The following is a 20,815-nucleotide window of genomic DNA, read 5'->3' as shown; positions in this document are numbered from 1 at the left end:
CTAGGAATGCAACTTTACAGTAAGTTGAGCAATTCCCTTTAAGTGATGGATTTGGGGGGTGAGCATAATAGTTATATATGTATGTTTCCCATTCAGACATTTAGCCTGAACTTCCACAAGTTTTTCAGGAATGTTAAATCATGAATCTAGAAAGGAACTGACACATCAGGCTTTGAACCTTTCCGCAGCTGAAACGATGGAGGCTGGAGTGGGGGTGGGGGTGGGGATATGGCCAGGGCTCCAATATAAGCAACACTAGAATACAGACGAAACAGTGATTCTTGGATCTCTGCTCTTCCCACAAGGTGTTGGAACTGGGGATGGGACTGATTAATTAAATACTCTTGGCTTTGTAGGCGTTCTAATCTGTTGAGAAGTTATGAATTGAGTGTCTATTTGTGTTCGACTACAGTAGGAGCGATGCTAGATGCTGGGGACAAAATGGTGAGCATGGGGTCTGATAGCCACGCTTCTGAAGATCCCATTAGATCTTCAGGGAATTCAGACATTGATCAGAGGATCATGGAAATAGATGCTGATTGCAAGTGTGTAAAAGTCTACAAACTCTACGTGGTCTTAAGCACACATTTAGTAGAGGAATTTAACCCAGTTACGGGAGGCTTCTCCAAAGGAATGACAACTGAACTACAACTGGGCAAGAATGAGGGAAGGAAAGAAGAGTGCTCCCGATGGAGAAATCAGCAAAAACCCTGTGACAGGTGGAGGAACGGAGGGCCAGGGTGGTGGGAGCACCGGAAGTAAGGGACAACAGGACCCACACAGCATGAAGTCAGAGAAGGAGTTCGGGGTCAGGTCTATGCAGTCCCTGAAGATCATTTTAAAGACTTTGATTTTTATCTTAAAAGAGATGGGAAACGATTGGAGGATTTTTTTTTTAATACTTATTTATTTTGGGGAGAGTGCAGGTAGAGGAGTGGCAGAGAGAGGGGGACAGAGGATCCCAAGCGGATCTGTGCGGACAGACTGACAGCAGCGAGCCAGATGTGGGGTTCGAACTCACAAACGGGGAGATCACGACCTGAGCGGCAGTCAGACGCTCAACCCTCTGAGCCACCCAGGTGCCCCTGAGGGATGTCAATCAAGGGGACGAGATGATCAAAATTTTCCTTTTCAAACAATGGCTTACTGTAGTGTGCCGAGCAAAGAAAGACAAGAGGAGACGCTGGGTTTCCTAGGGTGGTGTCCGTGTGAAAGGAGATGTGTGGATGGGGACACGCAAGATATGTAGGTGATTAAATCAGGAAAACTTGGTTCGCTTAGACCAGAGGGATTGGGGAGAAGCAACGAGAGGTCTGAGGTCATGCCCAATCTCTGGTTTGCAGAATTGGATGAGTGTGGAGTGGCGTCATCAACTGGGGGAAGAGATACGGAAGAGCCGTATGGGGAGCAGGAGGGAGAGAGGTACTGACCCACGTACCAAGTTAAAACGAACGTTGTTAAAGACTTCCAGATCCATTTAGTTTTGGTTTTTCAGTATTTTATTTTGGCACACAGGATAGAATATGGTACAGTGTTCTTCCTTCAAGCAATTCTCAAACCAACCGTTTCCATTTGGCGAAAGTGTTTGACATGTCATTTGCATCTTAGAGTTACCACGTGTAGCCTCCCATATTTAATGAACATCAATGTGAAAAGCTTGCCTTCTGAGGCGACTCCGGGTCTTTACAGAGGCCACTATACTGAGAATCTTCTCGGCTCAAACCCATGGCGTCAGGATAAATAAATAACTAATGCTACCTATTTGTTCGGTGACAGATATTTAACCAGAAATAGGGAGTGTGAAGAATCAGATACATTTAAATAAAGACCACTGGGCTCTCGGGTTTGTTAGCTTTTAAACGTTGTCCAGAGAACAGACATTGAACGGAATTAGCTGCCAAAGCAATCGCGTAAGAACAAAAGCAGAACAGCGGATCATCAGTAATTTCATCTACATTCCACATCAAGTGCAACTTCAAGAGCTTTCATGGCTTTACAGTGAACAAGGAGGATGGGCGGGGTGTGTGTCTGAGGCCATGTCCAACCAGTCAGAGCGATCGCTGAAATCCAAGTATTTCCCGGTAAAGACATGCAGAGCAATGGCACTGTGACATTCTGGCATATCATCTCCTCCCTTCAGTGACAGATAATTAAATTAGCTGTATCTGTCGCTTTTGAAAAGCTCCCAATGGGTGCCACTAAATGTTGTTTACTTGAAGCAGTGGAATCAAGCTAACACCACACTGAATCATGAGCTCAGGATTGCAGGCAATACGTTTGCAATGGCAAATAATCTTTGGTACTCTTGCTTGCTCTCTCCGTCCAAGTTATACATGGAAAAAAAAAAACTCCTTCTGATTTTATCAACTGCTTGGGTTTCAGCTTCTGCTCATAATATTCAGACTATATCAAAATAATGCGGTTATAATAACGGATGGGTGGGATTCATCTTCTATCCATATCATATTATTAAGTTACCTATTTACCCCAAAAGGTGTTTTTATCATATTACACCACTGCCTCCAAGAAAACCATTCCCAACGTTACACAGTACATTTTACGGGGCAAAGTATATTGCTAATTATAAAAGAAAGACCCCAGAAATTCTCATTTACTCAAGTTCATTACCAGCAAAATTTTCGAGGGGAGAGATTTCATGAACGGTCATGTCCTAAATGTATCCCTCAGGGTTACCAATCGGGGGGGGGGGGAAATGCATTGTAATTGTTAAAATTTGGACATCGTAAAAATTTGGAGGTCGACAGTCCACTTGTATATGCCTTCGACTGGTGCCTTCTTTAAGATATTTTAAGTAAGTCAACAACCACAGCAAGAAATGACATTCAGTGTAACTTTATTTACTATTTATTGCACATAATTCGAGGTCTTTAATTTCTAACCACCAAAGGTTCAAAGGGCTATTTTTACCATGAAGTTTAACATTAACATTAGTGAATTCATTTATTCATGTGTGTGTGTGTGTTTTTATTGTAAACATCTGAATTATTCACATTGCCATAGATCCTGAACTCATAAGCGTGGACCATGCACAGGCTGGCAGCGAGCCAGGAAGCCACTCTGCAAGCAAACGGATACTCTGCATAAGGAAAAAAGTCATAGCACGACATTTAAAGTCCAACCTAAGTCATCTCAGAATTATACATATATTGACTTCTTAATTCATATAATATCTGGAACTCAACTGGTTGGTCGGCGATGGGGTTGACCTGATTTCGGGAGAATTCTTCCTGGAACAATTAAGGAAAGAGGGGCTCAATCTTTCTTTTTAGTGGCTTGTTCCTCCCCAGCACCTCCGTCTTTCTTCTCCTCCTCCTCAGCTTCTTTGGTTTCTTCTCCTTCGTCTTCGCCTCCTTCTTCTTCCTCCTTGGCCTCCTCGGATTCTTCCTTGGCAGCTTTAACATAAAGAGAAAGTTTACAAACTCCAAATCCAGGGTACGTCGGTCCACGCCTTTCTGCTAAGGTTCTGTGTGAAAACCCGAATGTCAGAACGCCCTCCCCCAAATCTCTCAGGTCCACCTCCCCAAACACACACAATGGACCGTGCTGAACACTGGCCACTAATACCTTCTTCTTCGAAGAAGCCAAAAGGCAAACGCTTATTTAAAAAAACTACTTCTGTTCTCTCGGCCACCCCACCGCCGGGTGAAACAGACTGCTGAAATGTTCACGGGGAATGAAGAGACAGCAGGAGGAGGGTATTTTGAAATGCTATTCTCAACAAACTCCCAAGCTGGGCGGAGGGAGATGCGTACCGCTGAGAGGGCAACCTATTTGAGAAATCAGACACTTACTCCGGGGCTTGCCGGATAACTAGATAAAAGGGATCATTTAAGATTCTAAAGTCATATATATACGAGTAAGACTTCTTGGCATAAGGGCGGCTTCACTTCCCCTTACCCATCTCCTAGCAAATATCCACGCCCTGACGGTACTGGAAGTTGTGGGGATTTCTTTTTTATCATACCTTCTTCCTCTTCGGCTCCTTCCTCCTCCTCAGCCTCCTCCTTCTCCTTCTCCTCCTCCTCAGCTTCTCCTTCAGAGGGGGGTTCGTCCTTGGCTTCCTCGGCCTTTGCAGCCTCAATGGTCTCCTCCACCTCGATCTGCTCCTCCTGGACGTGGCTGGTGTAGTAAGACGGGAAGGAGCGCGCAGACATCAGGTAGGAGCTGGTCTGTAAACCGCCGTAGGCAGATCGGCCAAAGACCTGAGAGCTCTGGGAATAGCCGCTGGTGATGCTTCCCACGCTGGTGAAACTGAGCCGGGTCTCCTCACCTTCCAAGAGTTTCCTGGGAAGGCACGGGAGGATGGGGTTAATGAACAAGAACACAGGAAGTGTGGTGAATTACTTGCCCTATCTGAGCCCACCACGACCCCTCTTCCCCCGAATGCCACCCTTAAAGGCAAAGGGGAGCAGGAGCAGGGCTGGGAATTATCGAAACCTCATGTCTGGGGATGTTGTGCCCGACACCAGGAAAAAGAAAAAAAAAGCAGAAAAACAAGCAAACACACAAACGACAAACAAACTGAAAACAGTCCTGTCTCTTCGATTTAAAGTGTAAGGAGACACCAAGAGCAGAACTCACGATCCCAGGGTCAAATTCTTCCGTATTTGTCTAATAATCACCTTCTTCTTGGAAAAAGCCAGAAAGCAAACGCCTATTTCAAAGGACTAGTCTTGAAGGTTTCTGACTCAATGTGAATGACATATGGTTTTCTTCCTAAAGCTGAACGGCTCCTACCACCCCACCCTGTTTTTACCTGTAAGCTGCAATCTCAATGTCCAAAGCCATCTTCACGTTGAGGAGGTCTTGGTATTCTTTAAGGTATCGGGCCATTTCGCTCTTTGTGGTTCTCAATTCATTTTCTAATTTGTTGATTGTGTCCTGGTGGAGGATGGGGGGTGGGGGGGAATCTGAGCATAAATCCAACTATCATTTTACTGCAGTATGGCTGCAAAGGCCTAACCTACTTACAACCCAAGTGCACGCCTCAGATAAAATCCCCCCTAAAAGAACTGCCTTTTCTCTTGTTTAACCTTTCCTTACTTGGATTAGAAAAACAAACAAGCAAACAAATCTCGCTTCAGGAAGCATGAAATGAAAACAAAAAGAAATTTGTTTTTTCATCTGATGGGAGAAAAAGTCTTGGTTCTCTTTTCATTATCACAGTCTAATGATCACCGTACAATGCCTGCAAAAATATTTTTCATTGATTTAAAAAACTTTGTTTCACATTCATTAGTCAACTTGACTCCAAAATCACGTGCAAGAAATTACTCCATTTCTTCACCCGAGTAGGAAGCAGCTAGATAAGAAATAATACTAATTTCATCTGAAATATTTTCTGGGGGTTGACATTACTTTTTCTCCTTCCCAGAAAAGGAAAATCCTTTAAAAAAAGAAATGTTTTACTGCGAACATCATTACCTACTACAGTTTGGACTGCATTCCTGTCTACCTAAGGGAAAGGAGTGGTTGATAAAACCAGTCCCTAAAGCATGGTTGGGCACAGGTATCCTTCGGAACTAATGAGAGCTCCCTGCCGAATTTAGTAAGCAGATGGTCCAATCTGTGCCGCAAAGCGACTTGTGGTTGATGAAAGACAGTAGAGAGGCAGGCCAGAGGCAACGCCCAGATCCACCCCTGCACCCACCCCACCCTACCCTTGCAGGGCTGGGCAGCTTTAATGCGGAGTAAATTCAACTGCACCGAACCCGTCCCCTCAGACTGCAGTCCCACCCCCGCCCCCGCCCTCCAAGTGCCCCACCCCTCCCACACCGTCTCCAGGGAGTCAAGTTCTGCTCCCCACTGGCTGCTAGCGGACGCCTCCTCCCCGGCCTCCACTTCCTGGGCGCGCCCTCGACTCTCCACCCTCCCCCCACCCACCCCCACAACTTGCTCCTGCAGCTCCCTCCCCGCCCCCACCGTGTTTTGCACGGTGCGGTACCTGCATAGCACTAATGTCGGCGTTCTGCTTGTCCTCCAGCTCCTGCAGCTGCTTCTCCAGCGCTTCGTTCATGCCCCGGCATGCTTCGATCTCCAGGGTCTTGGCCTTGAGCAGGCGGCGGCTCTCGGACACTTCGTCCTTGGCGGCGCGCACCGCGTCGGTGTTCTTGGCGGCGCTCTCGGTCAGCACCGTGAAGCGGCTCTTGAACCACTCTTCGGCGTTCTGCATGTTCTTGGCGGCCAGCTTCTCGTACTGAGCGCGGATGTCCTTGAGCGCGGCGGAGAGGTCGGGCTTGGAGGACACGTCCATCTCCACGGAGATCTGCGCGTACTGGATCTGCGCCTGCAGCTCGGCGATCTCCTCTTCGTGCACTTTCTTCAGGAAGGCGATTTCGTCCATCAGGCTGTCGATGCGCTTTTCGAGCTCGGCGCGGGCGAGCGCGGCCTCGTCGGCTCCTTTGCGCGCTTCCATCAGCCGGCCCTCGGCGTCCTCGCGGCTCAGCACCTCCTCTTCATAGCGCGCCTGCAGGTTGCGCAAAGTCTCCTCCAGCCCTTCGCGCTCGCCCTGGAGCGCCTGCTTCTCGTTGGTGGCGTCTTCCGCCGCCAGGCGCAGGTCGCGGATCTCCTGCTCGTACAGCGCCCGGAAGCGGGAGGGCTCGGAGTGCTTCTGGCGCAGCACCAGCAGCTCGGCTTCCAGCACCTTGTTCTGCTGCTCCAGCTCGTGCACGCGCTCGATGAAGCTGGCGAAGCGGTCGTTGAGGTCCTGCAGCTGCGCCTTCTCCTGGGTGCGGATGGACTTGAGGTCGTTGCTGATGGCGGCTACCTGGCTCAGGTCGAGGTTCTCGAGACTGGGCATCAAGGAGCCGGAGCTGGACGAGTAGCTGCGGCGCACGGACAGCGAGGAGGAGACCGGCGCGGAGTAGCTGGAGTAAGCGGAGCGCGCGGTGCTGTAGCCGCTGCGCACGCTGGAGATGTGCACCCGGGGCGTCTCCACGTAGCGCCGCTTGTAGGAGGTCGAGTAGTACGGCTCATAGCTGAAGGAACTCATGGTGGCGGTCGGAGCCCCTCCGGCCGGCGGCGGAGATGGGGGCCTACAGAGAGAAGAACGGGGAGAGAGGGAGTGGGAGAGGGGAAGGTGGATGGCTGTGTGCGGCTCGGCGCGGTCCTGCCACCCCTATTTATACGCGGGGAGCATTCTGACGCAGCCTGCGATCGATCACGGCGCGCCGGGCCGGTGGGGGCAGCGCGCTGCTGCAGCCAAGGGGAGGATTCTGCGCAAAAGGGAAGGCGGGGGCGAGCGACAGGCGGCTCCGGGGCTGCGGCGCGCGTCCTTTCCACTTGTATGCGAGGCCTTGGATTTTTTCCTTACGACCCCTTACCCCTCACTCATTCCCTTTCCCAACCCCCCCCCCCCAGCCTACTTACTCCTTGACCCTTTATCACTCGGATGACGGGTCCCCAATGGTGGGTCCCCACTCCCCACTGACACCTTAGTTTTCCATATCCACGTACCTAGGAGACACCCTCCCCCCTCTAACTCGCCCCTTCCCCACCAGGGGCCTCCTCCACCATCGCCCCCACCCCCGTCTTGGGGTTTAAGGTGACAAGGCAGTGCCTCTAGGACATGAGTGATTAAAGTGAAAAGTTTAAGCTTGTTGGTATCGGGTCTATATGGGAGGAAAGTTTTATATGTCTTTGTAGCTATTTCTGGCACTTTCTTTAATTCATCTCTCTTTCTCCTGGTTATTTCTCTTTAATGCGCTGCTTCTGCACACACACACACACACACACACACACACACACACACGTGAAACTGCGGCACTGCAGGTGTTGATTTTGGCATTTCTAACCCCTTAGAGCAGTTAATGGCAGCCTTTCCGTGTTCCTAGATTTTCCCATTCCTTTCTGCAGAATGAAGCCGCGAGTGTTTTTAGCGTGTTGAGGCGTGTAGGTGGGGGAGAGCGGAGAATGAGTTTGAAACTAACCGGGGGGAAAACCGGCTTGCGGAGGCAGCGGCGAGTTCTGCAGCCGGGTCCTTCGGCCTGATCCACGCTGCCTGTATCTTCTTCATCAAGCTGAATTCCTGCTTCACACCACCAACTCCGTCACTTTAAAAGCCCCTTTTCCCTGTTTTTACACCTGTGTAGCATCCAACCTGATGATTTCGACAAGCCAGGCAGGTGGCCGGTTTTCAGAGGGAAGCTGCTGCTGCCAGCCCCGAGCGCCCAGGGCGGTCTCCCGGGAGGAGGACTCAGACCCGAGACATCTCGTTCTGGGGCGGACAGCGAATAGCCGCGTGATTCTCCCCCCGGTTCACTCTAATAATTAGGTTACAGATACAGTCAGACATCCATGGATTTTCTTTAGGAAACACCCCGATCCCTGAAACTGTACAAGCCGTAATGCACATTGATACAACCCTGCGGTTTGCAGAGCCTTTCACACACAGTATGCTAGGGAGCCCTGGTTTCCTGCAGGAGTGGCGGAGATTGACACGGGATAACTAAGACTTCTCCAAAGAAGCACTTCATTTTTGTGTAATGTGTTTAAGAGGCGCATTTGACGTGCACCTTACTGGGTTTTTTTTTTAATAGCAAGCTGAGGGGGGAGCGTGCTAACAGTTTTCAAATAGAAAAGCCGGCACGGCTTTCCCCGGGAGGCTGAGAGGGTGAAGTACTAGGAGACAGTACCACAGATGCTCCCGGAGGTACTGCACTCCGCCGGCCGGGCGACAGGCGGGTGTGATGAGTCTTAACCTCCGGGGTTCTTTGCAAGCTGTAAAAAACCCACGGCGGCCTTCATGGCAGAAAGACCGCAGCCAGAACTTCCGGGAGGTTTCTAAACAATCTCTATTGTCTCAAGTAATGCAACTTTGGGATCATGGACGTTTGGAGTTTAATCTATCAGGAGGTCCGTCCACATCAATCATTCCAGGATTTCAAGCCTGAGTCATTAGGCTCTCGGGCTTTTGCCTGGCCCCCACCGCCCTGCTAAGGCCCTTATTCTGATGACTTTATATATAGCCCACATATCCTTGGCCTTCACATTCATTGGTGATCCAAGAGTGGAAAAGGCTTCTCCGGGGAGAGACGGGGTGAGGGAGAGAACCTACAGAAATCAGAGTTTTGCCGGCTCCCAGTTACCCAATGCGGATGAAAAGTGCCAGAATGGATTTGTTTTAACCTGCCCCATATAAACCACATCGTTTCATGTTCTGCGAGTCAGCCTCGTACACCCCACTCTTAGCTATTCATGAATTCATTGTCTTTCTGCCAGCTCCCTTCCCTCCGAGTTTCAGGTCACCCTCTGAGATCTTAAGTCCATCAGCGGTTTTTACTTCTTTTTTTTTTTTTCTTTGCCACAGCTCCTGGCTGAAGCCTTTGACTGCAGAGGAAGCTGCCCCAGGAGGAGGGCGGCGGCTGATGCTTGCTGCAGTGCCGGTGAAAGACGCAGAGAAGAAACCTGTGGGGCACCTGCAGGCCATACCCTCCGTGGGGGAGCTGAAAAGGGAGGTGCACCAGAGAGCCCTGGTGGGTGGGAATGCAGGGCAGCGCCCTCCCCCTGACTGGATCTGGTGTCAGGAGAAGGGCAGAGCAACTGTATTTCTGAATGTGGATCTCTGGTCTTTTTTAAAATAGCTCCCGGCTGAGCCACCTCAGTCTCCACCAGGGCCCGCTTTACAGGGGCTCCTGCACCCAGCCTGTGTTTCGGTTTGGGTTAGCCTACTTTCAGCCTTCCCCAGCTAGGCCCTTGCCTCTTCTTAAATATTCTGTCCAGTCATCCTCCTTTTAAAATCCTCTTCCCAGCAAGTGGCTCTGAATGCCCATGTGACCCTTGCTCTTGTGTGTAAAATGAACAACTTTAGAGAACCTGCTTAGAAAAAGAATCCTGGCTTTTGTGTCCCCTGCCCTAAGTGCTCCTGCATGAGTGTTTGTAATGGTGTCGTTATTTCTTTAGAAGAAGGCTTTTTTTCCGGTCTTGTTACACATTTGGGCCTTTATTTCCCTTTAAGCATTTTCTCCCCCAACATAAAATGGGTTGAGGGCTGCCAACAAAACACACTCTTAGGAGATCCAAATTATTTTAAGGGCAAAGGTGATGAAACTCATTAATAGGACTCCATCTGTAATCCCCTGAAGGACTGGTTGAGGTCATTTAAAAAGTAAAATATAGTCCCATGACTGCAGGGCCCATAAAATAGAACCCTTAGAAACACCTAAAGGGTTTTGCTTCTTCTCCAGGGCCAGTAGAGTCAGACAGCTTCGGAAGGGTAGGACCTGGTCACTTTTGATTTCATTATTCTAAAACCCTGGCACGGCAGGAGGTTCTCTGGATGGGTATCTGTTTTGAAAAGCACCGTCTGAAATTTAGGCTGAAATTATGAGGCAGGCCCCAGAGAAGCATCAGTCTGGGGGGCAAGCGAGCAGAACCCCCCCGCCACCAGTGAGCTGTGGGAACAGCCCTCGTCCAGGACAGCAGATGGGTCCCGGTCCCCTCACCATCACCCGGTCCCTTCACACACCAGTGTCCGCATCCTTTTGAAGCAAGGAGGGGTGAAGGAATAGAAACACATGCAGGGCGTCTACCCTATGACAGGCCTCTGATATCTCCTAGTTAAGCATTACAAAATCCCCCTGAGATGGTTACTGTTATTCAGCAAACAGCTGAGGCCCCGAGAGGTTAAATAATTTGCCAACTCACACCATTACTTCAAACCGGAGCTCTGTCTGCTCCCGGTCTGAGTCGTGCTCCCCTCCCAACACACGCTGCAGCCGGTGGCATTTGCAGCTTCCATGCGTCTCTGTGGAACTTGATCATTGCATGCCACAGTGTGCAGACCGTGCATGTAGTAAACCTATTGTGTTTTGAGAACACCAATCTGAACTGATTTGCACCAGGAGACTCTTAATGAGCGTGGTTCACTCGGACAGCTAGGGATGGCAATAGACAACAATGGTTGTAGGTTTCTTAGTCGTCCCAATGTAAAATGAAACGGAGGCACATAACTGCTGATGTCACCTTCTAGGCACCACTCTAAACACCAGTTTACAAAACACCTTTCCTGGGATTAATGAGCTAAAACACAACTTAGCTGATCCAAACCCTTTACAATGACTGCATTGTGACCTCTGTCTTTTTCCTATTTAAAATACCTTCGCTTTCTGCCCTAGTAAATAGGTCTTCTTTGATAAAGTGACTTAAAAAAATGGCTATAAAGAATAAGAGGGAAAAAAATGCTGGCACTTAGCATGTCATTAATGTAGTTTATCGTGCTTTTTACAGATCTTTAACTTTTCAAAAAGAAACGTGGCTAAAAAAACCAGAAAATGCCTAGTTTGGGGAAGCCACAGATAGATTTCCTCCCTGTCTCTTGTCACCAGATTATTTCTTTATACGTTATGCTCACCGTAGGAATCATCACACGTGAATCTCCCCATCTTTTGGGAAATCTGTTTGGAGGAAAACTTTTCCCATTGTAATACAAAATATGCCCGGTAATTTTATAGCATCGCGTTGTGAAGTAATGCATCACAGGGCGTGCTCTGCGGCTACATAAAATTTAGATTGCAGCAAGAACAGGAATGCCATTTGAATAGATTAAAGATGAACAAGCACGTTTATATTCAAAACACGTGCAGTACTAGAAATGACTGGGGACTTGCTGCTGTCCAAGCAGAAATGATGTGACAGGATCAAACCCTAAATGCTTGCGCCACAGAACTAGCCAAGGTAATGTATTCCACACCCCCCTCGCCACCCACCCCCACCCCCAAGCCTGCTGCAAGGCCCCTTGTCCTTAATCACCGTCACCAGACGCAGGGGTAAGAGGGTATGCTGGGGACATCAAAGGGCTTAATTTGCAGTCATTTCAAGCAGGTCACGGCCACAGCGGTCAGAACCAACACTACTAACCCTGCTTGTTCAGTTGCGCTCCCCTGACTGCAAGGAAGCACGTGCGGCCGCTGTGGTGCGGATACTAACCAGCCACAGAAACATTCCATGCGGCACCTGGGTTTCTTTGCTGACCTTTACGGTGACCTAATCAATCAGTTGGAGGGATGTCAGGTTTACAGTTTGCAGAGACAGAGGATAAGCAGTTCCGCCTGCGGGAGACAAAGCCCCGAGGCCGGCTGCCTCACAGCCACGCCGGAGCTCATCCCGGGCGGCAGCACACTTGCTCGCCAGCACTTTGCCGCTGCACGGTTGCAGCAAAGGCTGCGGTAGGATGGCAAATGGGCGGATCCCTGGATTCCAGCAGTAAAGCAGGCAGGCTTCTCACACCAGGATAGATACCGTGGGTGTGTGGTAAGTGGAACACGTAAGAGACTGTCCGGGTTCGAAAAGCGAAAGTTGATTGTGGCTAAATGGCTTGCTGATTGATTCAATAACTCGTACGCTCATTCATGCATCGAGTCACCCGATGTCCGCGGAACACTTCCGATGCGCACAATTCTGTACCAGTGCCAGGGGGCGGGGGGTGGGGGGTACCAGGAGTCACGGCACAGGCCCCGGCTCCTCGGGGCTGGGAAATACCTGAGCTCCATAACAAAACCACTGCACACCGTGGATGAATCTCAAAACCGGTATACTGACACCAGGTGAGAGAAACCCTAGATAAAGAATACATACCAGTTCCATTTATAGAAAGTTCCAGAAGAGGCAAACCAATCTGCGATGGGGGGAGAATGTGGTTGCCTCAGGGAGTGTGACATGGGGAATGACTGGGCGGAGGCACAAGGGAACTTTCTGGGGTGAAGGTATTGTCCGAGGTCTGGAGAAGTTTGGATTGTGCAGGTGTATGCATTTGTCAAAACCCCAGATGTACCAGGAGTTGGCGTGTTCCACTGAATGTGAATTTTCCATCAAGGGAGAAAACTGTACAGGGTGTATCTACAAAGCCAATCCCTTTGACAGTAGCTAAGCAGACCAAACCCATGCATGTGAAACTCCAAGTCCTATGCAAAAGTGAAACAATAAAAGGCAACATCCTAAGAGGTGTCACGAGGAAGAGAAGAATTTGCTGTGATTTTAGAAAGGGGAGAGGTCAAATGAATGAAATGTATCAACATTTCTGTGGCTGGTGACTACCCTGGATGCTTTGCACCGGTATTGTATTTAGTCCTCACAGCAGCTCTCTGCAGTGGATCTTTTCATCGTTGTTCTAAACATGAGATATTGTATTTCTATTAGTCCATTCCGATATCGCATTAAAATTTGTTAGCAATCTTACATTGCTGCCTCACATTGAATTTGTATGGACTTTAAAAAAAAAGGTTTGAAAGCTATGCCTATTCATTTATACTGTGGCTTTTTAAAAAAAAACTTAAAAATATGACTTTCATTAATTTTTTTTAATCCAATCTTTAATATAAACATTTTTGGTCCATTGTTCAAATCTGCTGTCATAGTTTTAAAACCTTCTAACTTTACGTCAAATTCAGTAAGAATGGATTTCCTCATTTTTTTTTTCAAATCAAAACACCGTTAGAAATGTGTTTTATATGCTATGCTTCATAGGCTCTTGGGATTGGGAAGTAATTTCAATTTTTTCCACACAAGTCCATCACTGGCTTCATCCTCGGCAGCTCTTAACTTCTGCTCTGGCCGTCCCTTTTCCAGAGTGGATAGCCTCCTTCCACACTGTAGCCATCAGACATTACTTCTAGCCAGAGCCCAAATTCCTAGGGAGGTTGAGGCATAGGCACCCAAGAATGAGAGATCTGGCTTTTTCCCTTTCTGTTTCTCACTGCATTCGGATTCCTTTTCCATGTGATTCTTACGGCATCCTCGCAAAGCAGAGATGATAATAGTGATATTCACATGGAGAGCGGAGGTTTTCCAAGCATTTCTGCATCATGTCACGGGATCCCTGCAGCGGTCAGATCTGCATGTGTTACCATCCTCGCTTCCTCGATAAGAGGTTGCAGACGGAAAGTGAGTTACCCCAAGCCGTGTGTCCTGTGACAGTGGAGCCAGTGCTCTGGGCTTCCTGTCATCGAATTTTCCTCGTAAATCTTGCAGTTTCATATATATCAGGCCTATCCTTTTTTTTACATCCCTCCGTGGTACCATTCCAAAAAGATAGGGAAGCCTTGATCACTTCTTACTTTCAGATTGGATATCTTTGGATAATTACTTATAACAGAGCACCATTTCATGAGCTTCGATCACTGTTAAAATGCCAGTATCAATGGAAGAGGTTAAGAGTTAAAGGTGATATTAGTCCTTTGTATGTGAGATTGAATACGAGACTGGTAATAGCTTTGTGGCGGGGCGGCGGGGGGAACCCACAGAGACAGAGAGAAAGCTTGAAGGCCTTGAGCAGTGAGCATAGGACAGGAAGGGGCAGAAACAATAAGTGTAACGGGGATGAGGTGGATGGTCAGACCATAAGCCGGAACGGTGGCGGGACCGGCAGCAAAATAGTTTTTGTAGCTTTAAGCTCACCACGCCTAAAGCAAAGGCCTCTATTTCCACAGTATGATTTGACTGGGATATAACCCATAGTAGTTAAATTAATCCTGGGATGGCCAGGCTGTATTTAAATCAGGGAAGAATCCTAAAGCTTTATGTAGGGGTGTCTTCTCCCATCTGACCTTTTGGCCAAAGAAATTCTGTGCAATTGACAGGTTGTTAGTCTCAGCTCCTTAGCTCTTACATCCTTGAGGCGGGGCTCACCCACCAGGAAAAGGCCAAAAGGAGAAGGACATAGGCAGTAAAAGGGCAGAATAATCAGCAGACTAGGTAACCAAACCCCAGGAGATCTGATAGAAAGTGAAATCGTAGTCCTATAATTTAAGAGCATAAGGGAAAGGAAAATGTGTATTTAGTTAGTATAATTGTGTGCAATAATATTAACAATAGCTTTGTGTCAGGCACTGAGCAAATTCGTTTGGTGAGATAATTTCTTTGAGTCATCACAAAACCCCTACGAGCTGGGGATTAAAATCACCCTCATTTTAAAGATGTGGACACTCAGGTTTAGACTAGAGCCTAAACTGTACGCCCACCGAAAGAACTCAACTATATTATGTCACTAACCCTCACAGTAAGTATTGTTTTCATTCAGTAAGGAGGAGCATGAGGTTCAGACAGTTCAAGCATGTCGGTCAAGGTCACACAGCCGGGTCAAGGTCCGTCTGAATTCTCTCGCTTTCTGCTATGACCAAAGTGCAAGGATGTTGTTGAGAGGTGCTATGCAAATAAGAGCTCTCACTCCTTTTTTTTTTTTCCTATGAAGTTTAAATTTGTATACCGATGCAAGGAAATGCTGCAATAATCAGGGTCAAGGAAGCTCAAATCACATGCAAGTAAAGTCATCCATAGAATGGTCATCTAGGCAGAGCACCACAGACACAAACCACATAAGTCAACGCTCTGCTTTATTAGCAGACTCCAAAAATAGAGGTCCACCACTGCAATAATTTATAAGAACCAAATTGCATCTGAGCACGTCTCTCCAGATACAGGCTTAACGCCTTCCTTATTGCTAACTAGCAACGCCTACTATTATTATATTGTCTGCAAGAGGGAAAAAAGCACACTGAAAAAGATTCCCCTCACCCTTCCGTATCACTTTATCCGACAAATTTAATAAACTGCACTACCAAATCGCGTTAGGATAGCCGATACGCTTTTGAATAGAGCTGACATATTTCAGTTTGCAAAGGGTTTTCTTTTTCTTCTGCCAAAAACGTTTTTGCCCATTACATTGATTAATGCTCACTTTAGACGTTATCCAAATTAAAATTCTCTTCCAAATCAATGCCCCAAATTTAGAAAGATTACTTAAGGCACACAGCTCTGTCCTAACACTTAAATGTGCAGATGGGTGGACAGCCCAGCACCATATACAATTCCGAGCTGCCCAAAGGTGAAAGAGACTGCCCCAGGCGCAAAGAGATAGCAGTTCCAAAGGGAATCACTCCACCTCGGAGCTGGCCTTGACCCTGGATGGCCTCGCAGGTCCTCTGCCAACCTGAGATTCTCTAATTTTAAAATATTCAAAAGGTGAAAAGCACTGGGTAAGCTAGAGCCAGGGAGCCCTCACATCTTACGGTGATCGTGAATAGGAGTCCAAAAGCAGAGTATGACTCCAAACAGCGAGACCTGCGCCTAACTTAGGTCAGATATGAGCCAAAGACAGAATATGACCAAATGTCAGCAGCGTGAGATGTTTGCGCGAAGCCAGATAGAGTTACTCATTGAAGTTTTGAAGGAATAAGCATTTGTTTTATTTGCATGAAACTCATCTTCCCTACAGAATAGAGCTAAGGGTAAACAGCTGAACAATCGTCAACATTTTTATCAGTTGAATTTGTCCTCCTTCACCTATCACAATAGAACTCACTTTTTTCTCTCTTCTGATGGTTTCTTTTCTTTTCTTTTAATGTTAATTTTTGTTTTTGAGAGAGAGGGGGTGGGGAGGGGCAGAGAGAGAGGGAGACACAGAATCCGAAGCAGGCTCCAGGCTCTGAGCCGTCAGCAAGCACAGAGCCCGATGCAGGGGCGGGGGGATCAGGGGGTGGGGGCGTTGCTCGAACCCACCAACCATGAGATCATGACCTGAGCTGAAGTCGGATGCCCAACCGACTGAGCCACCCAGGAGCCCCCTGATGGTTTCTTTTCATGGGTTGATAATAAAAGAAAGGAGAAAAAAAGCAGATGCTTCTTTTACTGTCACTTCTGAATCAAATGTTGAAACAGAGCAGGTATTAGATTCATTTACTTCTCTCTCCTAGGACCCAAACCCCAGCCTGCAAAATAGAGCCCATCTCTCTCATTCTCTCTGTCTCTGTCACTCTCATTCTCTCTCAAGTCTTCGGTTCTTTATCTCCTCCTAAAATCTGTGTACTGCCGGTTTCCTTTTGGAGAAGGGAACCTCAGAATTTGAACTCAACACTCAGGGGCTAGTAGAGTAAGCAGTCTGGGGTTAGAGAAAGGACAAGCAAAACAATCTCTAGGTATCAATAAGCTAACCCTCCTAGATGATGGGCTTGAGAAAGAGGGGGACGCCATCTAAGTCAGCAAACGCCGCAAGTATCCTCTTTTCCAGATGCAAAATGATGTTCTGCACATGATGTTTTTTGCACATGATGTTCTGCAAATAACTTTGAAAATCCACATCGTTTTAGGAAACAACGTAAAAGAAAAAAGCGCTAGAACAGAGGTTGAGGTATCTGATCCTAGATGTAGCTCGGTCACTAACTGAGCACAGCTGTCTTCCAACCGGGCCACCTCTTCCCCTGGAGGGGTTGGAGGGCTTTCCAAAGGGTTCCAGGCGTAAACAGGACTAAGGGAATTTGTTTCCAGATCCCCGATGGCCACGTGAAGTCTTTTGTAAAATCGATTTGCTTGCAAACCTGTGCCAATTCTTTTTCCCCACCTTCACCATTAATTGAATGAGCTAAATCTGCGCCAATAAGGTTTTGACAAAAATGCATTTAAATCACATAGGAAAATAAAATAAGTTTATTTTTAACATCGTATTGATAACGATGTATTGAAATGAAAATTATTCTTATTCCAACCCTGAGTGTGAGGAGTTAAATAAGGTGCCTCGAAGTAAAAAATACACAGGTAATATTCCTAGTCATTTGATTGCATGAAGGGAGGAAATTACTTTAATCAAGCAGAGATCAACTCAAATGCAGGTTAGGTGTTTTGCACATCTTTGCTTTCAATAAAATTAAGGGAGAACCTAATTGATTCACCGATAGAGCATCAAAATATTTTTTATAATGCCTCAATACGTGCTTTTAGCTTAAAATTTGGAAAGATATCAAATATTAGGTGATATTGCTAAAATGGTACAAAACACCATAAAAAAACTTCTATTCCTGTATGCTTATATTCACATAGTTCTATATATTTGCATACTTTTATACTTACTTAGGTAAACAAGATTTCTCAGCAATTTTATATTATATGTGTGTGTGTGTGTGTGTGTGTGCCCACACATGCACATGTGTGTATTTTTTTTAAAGAAAGAATAAAGTTGCCTTCTTATTTATTCTAGTAATCGGTACTATTCATTCCTGCATACATGAATTAAGAGATGACCTGCAAAAAAAAAAAAAAAGAGAGAGAGATGACTTGCAAATAAAAATTTTATTCTTTTTAAAATTTTTTTTTAATGTTTATTTATTTTGGAGAGAGAGACAGAGCGTGAGTCGGGGAGGAGCAGAGAGAGAGGGAGACACAGAATGTGAAGCAGGCTCCCGGCTCTGAGCTGTCAGCACAGAGCCCGATGCGAAAAGTTTTATTCTTTATTTTAAGGATTACTTAGTAAAATTTATCAGATAGCCATGTTCTGAGCAATTGGGTACTAACAGTACTTGTAATAAAAGTTCAATCCAGAAAAATTTATAAAGTTTATTTAGATGCTTACAGTTACATGACATAAAATATTTAGTTTACATGTTCATACCTATTTTTATGGCAGAAAAGAATGATAGAATTACAATACAAGGTCTACAAATATAAAAATATTGGGATCAAATAAAGTGGTAAAGCATAATGGAAGAGTTCAAAGGCAAAAAAAAGCCAGAAGATCAGTGAAGGGGAAAGAAGATCCTGCTCATGTACTTTTTAAATGACTGATGATGAGTAAGATGTTGGTATGGTATTTAGATTCCATCTTAAAAAAAAGAAGATTCCATTTGATGTATTTAAAAGACTAACTTAATTTTGTTTTGAAATGTCTACATTTAAAATACATTGGGGGGCGCCTGGGTGGCGCAGTCGGTTAAGCGTCCGACTTCAGCCAGGTCACGATCTCGCGGTCCGTGAGTTCGAGCCCCGCGTCAGGCTCTGGGCTGATGGCTCAGAGCCTGGAGCCTGTTTCAGATTCTGTGTCTCCCTCTCTCTCTGCCCCTCCCCCATTCATGCTCTGTCTCTCTCTGTCCCAAAAATAAATAAAAACATTAAAAAAAAAATTAAAAAAAAATAAATAAAATACATTGGAAGTTTCATTTTTTGCAACTATTGAAACTCACGATGAAAAATTTTAGATATCAATTTAAAATTAAAAAGCAAGGGGCACCTGGGTGGCTTAGTTGGTTAAGCATCCGACTGCAGCTCAGGGCATAATCTCGCGGTTAGGGGGTTCGAGCCCAGCGTCAGGCTCTCTGCTGACAGCTCGGAGCCTGGAGCTTGCTTTGGATTCTGCGTCTTCCTCTCTCTCTGCTCCTCCCCTGCTTGCACTACCTGCCCCCCCTCTTAAAAATAAATACAACATTAAAAAAAATTTTTTAAGTAAAATTACATAGATCTCCAAAATTCTTTTAGGGGCTGTGTGAATAAAAAAATGTTTGAAGAACACTGACTTGGGCAAAAATTTCCCCAAAGAAGATATGCGAATGACTGATAAATAACATGAAAAGATCCTCAACATCATTGGTCGTTAGCAAAATGCAAACAAAAACCACAATAAGCAATTACTAGAATGAATATAATAAAAAGGACAGACACTAACAAGTGTTGGCAAGGACATGGAGAAATTGAAACCTTCAAACATTGCTGGAAAGAATGTTAAATGGTGCAGCTACATTGGAAAATAGTTGGCAGTTTCATTGAACAGAGCTATCATATCATCCAGCACTTCTAGATTGAGGTGATTGTGTAACTCCATAAACACACTCAAAACTATTAAATTTGACACCTTAAACAGGAGACATTTATTGTATATGAATTATATCTCAGTAAAGCTGTTTAAAAATGCCACAAGTGCAATACATATATACATACATAAATACTGGTTAAAAAGAATAAATGAATGTTCTTTCATTATGTTTACTCCACTTGCTTGGAGGCAGAAGGAATAGATCAAACTCTCTGAGAGAGTGAGGGGAAGAAGGAGGCTATTTCCATGTCCCTCCACACTGGCAAAGTGGCCAGGAAAGCCAACTGACTCGCCACAGAAGCTCCACCCAGGGCGGGCTGGTGCAGCACTGGGCAGAGCCTTCTACAGACAATCCCAATGGTTCATGTTTTAAGGTCAAGGTTATAGATTTTATCCTCCATAATGAGGCACCTGTTCTGTTTCAGAGCTGAAAGTAGCTAGTGGAGCTCAATAGCATTCTCTCTTACATAAAGAAATTTACAGAGGGGCCAAGGTGGTGGAACAGCATGGAAGGTATTTTTGTGTCTCTCGTCCCTGGAATACAGCCAGATCAACCCTAAACCATCCTGCACACCTAGGAAATTTGCACAGCTTCTTTCTGTTGCCCTCCATCGAAAGGCCAGGTTGAATTTTCCAGCAGATCACTAGCGCTAGAAGAGAGAGGAATCCAGTTATAATGCACCGGGGAATATGAGACAGGAAATAGACAAGCAATTAATTCTCAGTGTTTCTGCAAACACTACCAAGATGACTGCTTTTATCTGCCTCTCAAGTGAACACAAAGAAGTAAATCATAAACTCCAGGTTAAGTTTGGGATGTTCACATTCTTTTTCCAAATTTGTGCCTCATGTTTGAATAGCAGAAATGAAATAAAACAAAGACTCAGAGTGCTGTCATACCAGTATCCCTTGGGAAGGCCGTGTATCTATTCTAGCTCTAGTTCATTGCCTGAAGTTTTTTTTTCTTGTTGCTTTAGAGATGGTATAGAAGCTCCACAAAGAAACCAGTTACCTTAACTTTATAGTCATGTCTTGCTTTTCTTACAAGGCTACCCAGTTTAATCCAGGACTTTATTTTCTAGTTTGGGTTCTGTCATTTTTGACCATTGCCAAAAAGCAAAAGGTAAAACTGAGCCACCAATGATAATTTTTTTAAATAATGGGATTGTATCACACGTTCTAAGGACATTCCCCTCCCCCCCCAAAAGGAGTTTTCCACCAATGTTA

General features: G+C 46.0%; 1 protein-coding gene across 2 annotated transcripts; it reads right to left on the bottom strand.

Moving 5' to 3' along the window:
- Positions 1-2,858: 2,858 nt before the first annotated feature.
- NEFL (neurofilament light chain) lies at positions 2,859-7,094 on the bottom strand. 2 transcript variants are annotated; one of them, XR_007151635.1, is made up of 5 exons: positions 5,966-7,094; positions 4,778-4,902; positions 3,986-4,305; positions 3,204-3,413; positions 2,859-3,097 (listed from the first exon to the last, which is right to left on the bottom strand). XR_007151635.1 is itself a non-coding variant. In XM_047856568.1 (4 exons), exons 1-4 carry the CDS (start codon positions 7,010-7,012, stop codon positions 3,274-3,276), a joined length of 1,632 nt encoding a protein of 543 aa, XP_047712524.1. In that variant the 5' UTR covers positions 7,013-7,094; the 3' UTR covers positions 2,859-3,273. The 2 variants fall into 2 exon arrangements, 1 of the variants encoding a protein (XP_047712524.1); XM_047856568.1 differs by having other exon boundaries at positions 2,859-3,413.
- Between the last annotated feature and the right edge of the window lie 13,721 nt (positions 7,095-20,815).

This window comes from Prionailurus viverrinus, chromosome B1 (genome assembly GCF_022837055.1).
Source record: "Prionailurus viverrinus isolate Anna chromosome B1, UM_Priviv_1.0, whole genome shotgun sequence".
Classification (NCBI taxonomy): Eukaryota; Metazoa; Chordata; class Mammalia; order Carnivora; family Felidae; genus Prionailurus; species Prionailurus viverrinus.
This window is presented reverse-complemented; position numbering and strand designations above follow the sequence as displayed.